At 36.2% G+C, this 10,194-nt stretch overlaps 2 protein-coding genes across 3 annotated transcripts; both read left to right on the top strand.

Annotated features, from left to right (window-relative positions):
• The first annotated feature begins 460 nt into the window (after positions 1 to 460).
• LOC131656630 (uncharacterized) lies at positions 461 to 4,118 on the top strand. Of its 2 annotated transcripts, XM_058926296.1 has the most exons (5): positions 461 to 1,009; positions 1,296 to 1,386; positions 2,712 to 2,771; positions 2,857 to 2,948; positions 3,307 to 4,118. In XM_058926296.1, exons 2-5 carry the CDS (start codon positions 1,357 to 1,359, stop codon positions 3,452 to 3,454), a joined length of 330 nt encoding a protein of 109 aa, XP_058782279.1. In that variant the 5' UTR covers positions 461 to 1,009; positions 1,296 to 1,356; the 3' UTR covers positions 3,455 to 4,118. The 2 variants fall into 2 exon arrangements, with proteins under 2 accessions (XP_058782279.1, XP_058782278.1); XM_058926295.1 differs by lacking the exon at positions 1,296 to 1,386 and having other exon boundaries at positions 465 to 1,009.
• A 4,625-nt stretch (positions 4,119 to 8,743) lies between these two features.
• LOC131658927 (uncharacterized) lies at positions 8,744 to 9,199 on the top strand. The gene has a single exon (XM_058928175.1). It carries the CDS (start codon positions 8,744 to 8,746, stop codon positions 9,197 to 9,199), a length of 456 nt encoding a protein of 151 aa, XP_058784158.1.
• The last annotated feature ends 995 nt before the right edge of the window (positions 9,200 to 10,194 follow it).

Below are 10,194 nucleotides of genomic sequence, written 5' to 3'. Positions count from 1 at the left end.
AGTATCACTACTAAAAATATTACATTTGGTTACAAGATTTTACATCAAGTATAAAGATAACTGATGTGAAAAATATATGTCAAAGATTTTACATCAGGTTTTATAACAAATTGATGTGAAAAAAAAATGATTTAGGAATTTTACATCAGATATTTAATGGAGCTGATGGGAAAAATAACTCAAAAATTAAAAATCCAATACACGGTGGCATTACTGTAAATAAAACTAATTTTTTTATAAAGGCTTTTACATCAGGCCATATAATATCCGATGGAAAAAGTATACCAGAAAAGGGTTTCCCATCGTCTAATACAATACCCGATGGGAAAAGTCTACACGGTGACATTACTGTAAATAAGACAATTTTTTTTATAAAGGCTTTTCCATCGGCCCATACATTACCCGATGGGAAAAGTCCACCAAAAAGGCCTGTTACATCGGCCCATATATTACCCGATGGAAAAAGTCTCCCAATAGTTCCAACTTAACCCTAGCCTCATTCACTCACAAAATAAAATTTCTTTTCTTTCCTTTCTCTCCGCGACCACGACAGCTTCGCCGTAGATCTCCCTCCACGACACATCGAGCCACCACGACACAGCAAGCCACCTGATCACCGTGAAACCACGACGCAGCGACAACGACACAGCCACCCACCTTTCGGCGGCGAAACCCTGTTCGACGTTGCGCGCGACCCACCTTCCGGCGGCGAAACCCAGTCCGACGGTGACCCACCTCCGGTTCAGCCTGCCTGTGCGACTGCATAGCCTCCTTTCCAACACAAAAATTATTTTGTTTATCTTCTTTCTTTTGCCGAAACCTCTTCTTTCTATTTAATAGCAAATGAAACTGAAACCCTAGTTGGCATTGTGTTCGTTCTTCACTCTCTCAGCCGCGAAAGCATTTGCGATTATGATAATCAGCATTAGTCATGGCTTCTTCAATAACTGTGAAGGAATTTCTCCTCACGAATTCGTCAAGGCTTACTCCGCTCATCTCAAACGGCAAGGTATGATTTCTTTTGGATCTTTTTATGTTTGAAATTTTGGAGAAGATTTGACGTCTGTTTGAAATTCATTGATTTTTATTAGTGAGTTACACTAGCAAATAATTAAGTTGATTAATTAATCAATTAGTGTTTGATATGAATTGTTTTGTGATTTTGGGAATCAGATTTTTTTTCATTCATTGAATTGGGAAATAGGTGGTTTTTGTCATTTTTGTTTTCATGACTGGTGGTATTGTTTCTAATTGCTATTTTTTAGTTGAAATTTATTTGTTTATCTTCTAAATAGATGGAGCTGCCTGAATAGACTGATATTGTGAAAATTGCAAAGTTCAGAGAATTGGCTCCCTATGATCCCGATTGGTATTACATTAGGGCTGGTGAGATATATTCTCTCACAACTTTACTTCGTGAATGTGATTAAACACTATACTTGGATTTGATTCCCATTTTTAGGCGCTTGTGACAACTTTTGATTTCAAACTCAGTTTTGATTTTTTGACCACATGCATTTTTGGTCCTTTGCTGAGTTTAGAATTATTATTAGAAAAGTTTAGCATTTCATTTTACATAGCATTTTATATTATGAATTGGTGGTTTGGTTTCCTCTTTGATATTGTTTTTGACTCATGAGTTGTATCTATTGATAGTCTTGGATCAAGTTTTTAAACGTTTAATGATGTTGTTTATGTTATTTAGGTGAAAACTGTCGTCCATGATTGCATTTGTGGTTGGTTTGATCCACTTTTTGTGATAAATATTAGACAAATTAATTATTTATAAATTTCTTAATTTAAAATAATCATTTTGGTTTCTTTACAGTATTATTTTCCTACACTGTGCCTTATATGAAGTGAGTGTAAATGATAATGGTTATAATGATTATGATGGTAAGATTTAAGAAGTCATGCTAAACTTTATTTATTTTTGAATTGAAGGTTCCAAAGGGTTGTGTTTTGTTACTGTATAGGAAGGCTGGGTCAATATCTTTGAATTAGAAAGATTGATTTTAACTACATATAAGTTGATAAGTTAAAGTGGATGATAAATGGTATCTAAAGTTATTCTAAAGTTGTAGTTGTAGGAAATATTCTAAAGGTGTGGCAGAGACTTTGATTCTTTGATAAATCTATGTAATGTAGCTGTAGGAAATATTTAAGGCTAGTTTTAGAAATCAATTGTATCCAACTTTAGTTGGTCTAACTATTTGTTAGCAATCCATGGTTTTGGTACTGGAGCATATATAGTAGCCAATTTTTTATGGTTGTTGAAGTGATATTAACCTTATTTTAATTGGTGATTGTTTCATCTTAAGAATATCATGTGCTTGGGTAGTGTTTTTTTATTCTTATTATTTGGAATGTTTTTATTCAATGCAACAACGGATGATTTGAATTTTGTGACGGATCTTGTTGTTGATATCACTTTAGGATGGATGTTTTTTGTAAACCATAATCCACACATTTGTAGTCCAATTATGATTTGTGCTTTGCCATGACAAGGACTGGGTATTGCTCTTAGCTTCTCATGGATGATGACTTAGAATATACAAACTTCAAAAACTGCCGGGACATGAAGTTAGATTACTTGGGAAATAGAATTTTTTTGTAGTGGATCTGTTTACTAGAACTTATTTGATTTTGATCTCAATCAATTTGTTACACTTTTGGTTGATTATATAATAGAATGAATGTTCTCTTTGCAGTCTATCCCGGATGTGCCATTATATGGAAGAATTGTTACGCTTGAACTTTTTCGCCCTCATGTGAGAATAATACATCTTTATTTCTTGGATGCTATATAATATTTAGTTTATTTCGCATATACTAAAGTGTTCATGGATTAAATAGGGTGAAGCACATGATTTTTTGTTTATTGCTACTGAAAGATACAAATTCCGTGTTCTTCAATGGGATACCGAGGCTTCTGAACTTGTTATACGGTATGCATAAGAAGACACATTCTTTTGTTTAGAGCAGTTTTATGTTTTATGATTTATTTTATACGGATCGATATTATAATTTCTTTTCATAAAATGTTCAGCAACTGTTGATGTAGTTTAGTAGGGCTGAATCAGAAATAAATTGTGGATATATATATATATATATATATATATATATATATATATATATATATATATATATATATATATATATATATATATATATATATATATATATATGTGTGTGTGTGTGTGTGTGTGTGTGTGTGTGTGTGTGTGTGTGTGTGTGTGTGAGATTTTAGTTTATTGATTTTGGTGTTGTCTGTTGATGTTAATTGGTGTTATTTTTTATTGTCAGCAAATATGTGATTTTGGTGTTGTCTACCGAAGCTACAAATGCTCTTATTGTGGATTGCATGTTGGTATTTCAAGGACGGGAAAAGATTTATAAATGGTTGGATTTTGTATGGTTTCACTTGTTTTGTTATTGTAGTAATCCACCATAACTTTCTTATAATTTTGTAAAATTGTGTGTAACCTAGATTGATAATTGTAAATCATTTACTTGTAAATCATTTGTTCATTTTGGAAGAATATATATATAATCTCCTAAAAATTTCGTGCAATGAAATTATGCTTCACTAGTTGTTAGAAAAATATGAAATAGTGATCTAAGTGTGGGTTGTGTGATATTGGCAAAATATGAAAAATTAGGTAAAAAAACTTACAGGAGATGAAACCGGCCTTTTCATGAAAAAAATTACATCAGGCCAACTACAAAGCCGATGTAAAAACATACTTTTTACATTGGTCTATACGGGAAACCGATTTAAAATATTGCACATAATTTTTTTTTTTTAAAATATTTATTTTGTTTTACATCAGACATAATTTAAATCGATGCGGTATCATGATTTTTCACTTTGGTTTGTGGACCGATGTAAAATGTACTGGATTTATTACATCGCTTGGATTTACATCGGTTTCAGACCCGATGTAAAATGTACTTTTGCCCGATGTAAAAAGTATTTTCTGCACTAGTGTATTCAGAATAAAACACACACATCCAAAAGGATGAAAATATGAAATGTTAGGCTTTCTGTTCTTCCACAATTCATAAGGAGTCTTATTTAGAATAGGTCTTATAGAGATTCTATTCTGAATATAACATGCGGTGTTTATTGCTTCTGCCCAGAAGTGCTTAGCCATATTGGTCTCATTGATCATGGTTCTGGCCATTTCTTGCAGAGTCCTATTCTTTCGCTCTACAACTCCATTTTGCTGTGGAGTTCTAGGGCAAGAGAAATCATGGGCAATACCATTTTCTTTGAAGAACTCCTCAAAGAATCTGTTCTCAAATTCGCCACCATGATCACTTCTGACCTTTATGATTTTGCACTCCTTCTCAGATTGGATCTGAGTGCAAAATTCAAAGAACACTGAATGAGACTCATCCTTGTGTTTTAAGAACTTTACCCATGTCCAGCGGCTATAATCATCTACGATGACTAATCCATATTTATTCCCTCTGATAGATGCTGTTTTGACTGGTCCAAACAGATCAATATGCAGAAGTTCTAACGGCCTTGAGGAAGAGACAACATTCTTAGATTTGAATGCAGGTTTGGAGAACTTGCCCTTCTGGCATGCTTCACAAAGAGCATCTGATTTATATTTCAGATTTGGGAGTCCTCTAACCAGATTTAGTTTGTTAATCTGAGAAATCTTTCTCAAACTAGCATGTCCTAATCTTCTATGCCAGACCCATTGCTCTTCAGAAACAAACATAAGGCAAGTCATATTCTGCTTCTCAAGATCTGAAAGATCAATCTTATAAATGTTGTTCTTTCTCTTGCCTGTAAATAGGATTGAGCCATCCTTCTAACTTACAGCCTTGCAAGACTTTTGATTGAAGATTATATCATAACCATTGTCACTTAATTGACTTATGGACAATAAGTTATGCGTTAATCCTTCTACAAGAAGTACATTAGTTATGGAAGGAGAGTTACCAATATTTATGGTTCCAGAGCCAATAATCTTGCCCTTCTGATCTCCTCCAAACTTAACTTCTCCACCAGGTTTAAGCACCAGGTCTTGGAACATAGACCTTCTTCCCGTCATGTGTCGCGAGCACCCGGAGTCCAGGTACCATGACATTTTGTGCTTTAACTTCTTTGCAGCTAAGGATATCTGCAACAGAAATTATCTTCTCCTTAGGTACCCACAATTTCTTGGGTCCTTTCTTGTTAGTCTTCCTCAAGTTCTGATTGAACTTGGGTTTAGCATAATAATTAACAGGAGGAACAACATGATTTTCTTTAGGTTTGTCAGCATGATATTTCTTAGGTTGTGTCACATGCTTCTTGGTGTGTACAGTGTTAAAACTCTGTGCATGTGAGGTGAGCCTAATATCATGTGCGTGGCCATATTTGAACTGATCATACAATGGCTTGTATGTGATTTTCAAATCATCAACAGGTTCAAATTTATGTGAGGTATCACCCTCATAGCCAAAACCAAACCTTTTGTTTCTAGAAACACCATATATCATAGAAGAAAGATGACTTCTGCCAATACTTCTAGATAGGAACTTTCTGAAGCTCGAGTCATATTCTTTCAGAATATGATTGAGACTAGGAATGGATTTTTCTGATTCAGAAGGAGATCCACTATCTTTGGATAATTTTAAAACTTTTTCCTTCAGTTCAGAATTTTCTAATTCCAGCTTCTTAGTTTCAAATTCAAATTGCTTTTTCAGCTTTTTGTATTTGATACTAATAGGGGTGGAAATAGGCTAGGCTAGGCTAGGCTTTAGAAGGCCTGAGCCTGGCCTACGATAAACTTAAAAGGCCTAAGCCTGGCCTAAGGCCTATCATAGGCTCAGTTTTTAGGCCTGGCCTGGCCTTTTTAAAAGCCTGGCCTGGCCTGAAAGCCTATTTAAAAAGCCTTTATTTCATTAAAGTTTTTAATTTATCCATATTACTTAAGAAGCCTTATAGGTCGGCCTATATATGCATATATAAGTAGACCTATTTAGCCTTTGTTTTATATATATATATATGGTAGTCTATTTAGCCTTTTTTTCTAATATATATGTCTACATGGACCAACTTATTTAGCATATTTCTAATATATATGAAAATATAGGCCGGCCTATAAGGCTTCATAGGCTTTATTAATAGCCTAAGCCTGGCCTATTTAATAAAATAGGCTTTTAAAAAAGCCTAAGCCTTGCCTTTTTATTAAATAGGCCTGGCCTGGCCTAGGCCTATGTAGGCTGGGCCGTAGGCCCCTGTAGGCCGGCCTGGCCTATTCCCACCCCTAGATACTAAGATGAGCCTTGAGTTCCAGAAGTTCAGTCAAAATGGAAACTAGCTCATCTCTAGATAGTTCAGAAAATACCTCTTCAGAATCTGATTCTGATGTAGATTCTGATCCATCATCCACTGTGGCAATCAGTGCAAAATTGGCTTGCTCTCCTTCAGAGTCTGATTCTGATTCTGATTCAGAATCATCCCATGTTGCCGTAAGACCTTTCTTCTTATGAAACTTCTTCTTGGGATTCTCCTTCTGAAGTTTTGGACATTCATTCTTGAAGTGTCCAGGCTCATTGCACTCATAGCAGACGACCTTCTTCTTGTCAGATCTTCTGCCACCAGAAGATTCTCCTCGTTCAAATTTCTTTGAACTTCTGAAGCTCTTGAACTTCCTTTGCTTGCTCTTCCAGAGTTGGTTTACCCTTCTGGAGATCATGGACAGTTCATCTTCTTCTTCTGATTCTGATTCTTCAGAATCTACTTCTTCAGCCTGAAAAGCGTTAGTGCATTTTTTAAAATTAGATTTTAATGCAATAGACTTACCTTTCTTCTGAGGCTCGTTTGCATCCAGCTCTATCTCATGGCTTCTCAAGGCACTGATTAGCTCTTCCAAAGAAACCTCATTCAGATTCTTTGCAATCTTGAATGCAGTCACCACTGGGCCCCATCTTCTGGGCAATCTCTGATGATCTTCTTTACATGATCAGCCTTGGTGTAGCCTTTGTCCAGAACTCTCAATCCAGCAGTTAGCGTTTGAAATCTTGAGAACATCTTCTCAATATCTTCATCATCCTCCATCTTGAAGGCTTCATATTTCTGGATTAGAGCAAGAGCTTTAGTCTCCTTGACTTGAGCAATTCCCTCATGGGTCATTTTCAATGACTCATATATATCGTAGGCAGTTTCCCTGTTAGATATCTTCTCATACTCAGCATGAGAGGTAGCATTCAGCAAAACAGTCCTACATTTATGATGATTCTTGAAAAGCTTCTTTTGATCATCATCCATTTCTTGTTTGGTAAGCCTTACGCCTGTAGCTTTTACTGGATGTTTGTAACCATCCATCAGAAGATCCCATAATTCACCATCTAGGCCAAGGAAATAACTTTCCAGTTTATCTTTCCAGTATTCGAAGTTTTCACCATCAAATACTGGTGGTCTAGTATAACCATTATTACCATTTCCATTGTATTGCTCAGCAGAGCCAGATGTAGATGTAGATGTGTTTGTTGGAATTTCACCAGCCATCTTTTACTGAAGCGTTTTTCACTTCCTAAATCTTTTCTAAACACGGTTAAGTGCTTGCACCTTAAAACCAGCGCTCTGATGCGAATTAAAGGATAGAAAAACACTTAGAAAGGGGGGGTTTGAATAAGTGTAGCTTTAAAAACTTGTAAGATAAAAACTATTTGCACAATGATTTTTATCCTGGTTCGTTGTTAACTAAACTACTCCAGTCCACCCCCTTGGAGTGATTTACCTCACCTGAGGATTTAATCCAAAAATCACACTTGATTACAATGGTTTTCCACTTAGACAACTGCTAAGTCTTATAGAGTATCCTTATCACAACCTGATCACTCTAGGAACAAACTTCTTAGAAAACTTCTAAGACTTGCTAGAGTATACTGATCAACAACCTGATCACTCTAGTTCTTACAACTTAATTTAAACAAATTCTTTTAAGAGTTACAATGCTTCTTATAAAGCTACTATCACAACTGTGATTTTCTCTTAAGTTTAAGCTTAAATCTCACTAAGAGATTACAACAGCAATGTAGTGAGCTTGATGATGAAGTTTGAGAGCTTTTGAATTGAACAGCGTTTGTGCAAGTTTGGTTCAGACTTCGTAACGTAGCTTCTCATCAGAACTTCATATTTATAGGCACTTGAGAAGATGACCGTTGGGAGCATTTAATGCTTTGCGTAATCCATACAACATTGCATTTAATGTTTCACTCTTTTGTCAACTACCTCGAGCCTTGTTTCCGCTGTGTCTACTGACGTTGCCGTTAATAGCTTCTAACGTTCCTTTTGTCAGTCAGCGTAGCTTGCCAGTCTAGTACTTTCTTCTGATATGATGTTTGTGTAAACAACGTTTGAATGTCATCCGAGTCAAACAGCTTGGTGCAGAGCATCTTCTTGTGTTCTAACCTTGAAGTGCTTTTGAGCGTGATACCATGAGAACTTCAGTGCTTCTGCTTCTGATCTCAAGTTCTTCTGATGCTTCCATAGACCCATGTTCTGATTCTGCTTGACCATCTTCTGATGTCTTGCCAGACCATGTTCTGATGTTGCATGCTGAACCTTCTGAGTCAGTGCTTCTTGCGCTGATTTTGTGCATACTCTTTATATAATTCCTGAAACGGAAATTGCATAGTATTAGAGTACCACATTATCTCATAAAAAATTCATATACTTGTTATCATCAAAACTAAGAATATTGATCAGAACAAATCTTGTTCTAACACAAAGATGTCAGTACAACTTGCAGACCGATCTGTCAAGTATCGCGTAGGTGTTCTTGAAAACATACCCGTCCGTATCGGACAATTCTACATCCCTACGGATTTCATAATTATGGACATAAAGGAAGACTTCAATACTCCCATAATCTTAGGAAAACCTTTTCTAGCTACCGCTGGAGCTATTATAGACGTAAAGAAAGGCAAGTTGACATTCGAAGTAGGTGAGGAGAAGGTCGAGTTTATTTTAACACGATTCCTTCAAGCCCCAGCTATTGAAGATACATGTTACCTAGTGGATGTTATTGATGGATGTGTAAGAGAGATAGGATTATCGGAAGAATCTTACTCTGAAGTTATAAAGATTCCGATGCCCTTGATTTTCGAAGATGACAATTGGCGTCCGCAATATCGAGACGATAGTTTAAGAGAATGCTTAGCTTTAACACCCAACCCTATTCCTTGACCAAAGAAACCAGCCTTGGACCTTAAACCATTACCCAAGACTCTTAGTTATGAATACCTAGACGATGAGCTCAAAAGACCAGTAATAGTCAACACAGAGCTAGGAGCCACATAGACCGATAAGCTATTACAAGTATTAAGGAAATATCCATCTGCGTTAGGATATAACATTGCTGATCTAAAAGGAATAAGTCTTTCCATATGTATGCATCGCATCATGTTGGAAGAAGACTACAAAACCTCTAGGGAACATCAAATGAGGATTAACCCTATCCTGAGCACATTAGTTAAAGATGAAGTTACCAAACTTCTGAATGCAGGAATTATATATCCAATCTTTGATAGCCAATGGGTAAGTCCGGTCCAGTGTGTACCAAACAAGGGAGGCATAACAGTTACCGTAAACAAGTCAGGCGAATCCATCGCCGAAAGAAAGGTGACTGGAGCGAGGATGTGTATTGACTATCGCAAATTGAATAAAGCCACAAGGAAATACCATTTCCCTATTCCCTTTATTGACCAAATGCTCGAACACTTAGCAAAACATTCCTATTACTCCTACCTGGATGGTTACTCAGGATTCTTTCAAATCTCAATTCACCCTGATGACCAAGAGAAAACAACCTTCACATGCCCTTATGGAACATTCACTTATAGACGAATACCATTCAGATTATGCAACGCCCCTGCGACATTTCAGAGATGCATGATGTCAATTTTCGCTTATTACATAGACAAGATCATGGAAGTCTTTATGAACGACTTCTCTGTATGTGGGGAGGATTTCGAAGGATGTCTCTCAAATCTAGAAAAAGTATTGGATAAATGTGTACAAGTTAATAACCATACTTGGTGTGTGGCAATTCGAACGATTGCCACTCTTGAAGAGTTACACCCCGTCTTTTGGCCTAAGGGATTAATGTAATTCTTATGCTTCGCAAGCATCGATATATCCGTAATTTCCAGTGGTTACTGTCATCTTCTTGCCGAGTCTAG

The sequence above is a fragment of the Vicia villosa genome, linkage group LG3 (genome assembly GCF_029867415.1).
Source record: "Vicia villosa cultivar HV-30 ecotype Madison, WI linkage group LG3, Vvil1.0, whole genome shotgun sequence".
Classification (NCBI taxonomy): Eukaryota; Viridiplantae; Streptophyta; class Magnoliopsida; order Fabales; family Fabaceae; genus Vicia; species Vicia villosa.
This window is presented reverse-complemented; position numbering and strand designations above follow the sequence as displayed.

Coding starts and splice junctions, on each gene's coding strand:
- LOC131656630 (XM_058926295.1), top strand. CDS start 932: ATGGCTTCTTCAATAACTGTGAAGGAATTTCTCCTCACGAATTCGTCA. Junction 1,010..2,711: donor CGCTCATCTCAAACGGCAAG/GTATGATTTCTT, acceptor TTCTCTTTGCAG/TCTATCCCGGATGTGCCATT. Junction 2,772..2,856: donor TTGAACTTTTTCGCCCTCAT/GTGAGAATAATA, acceptor TGGATTAAATAG/GGTGAAGCACATGATTTTTT.
- LOC131658927 (XM_058928175.1), top strand. CDS start 8,744: ATGTCAGTACAACTTGCAGACCGATCTGTCAAGTATCGCGTAGGTGTT.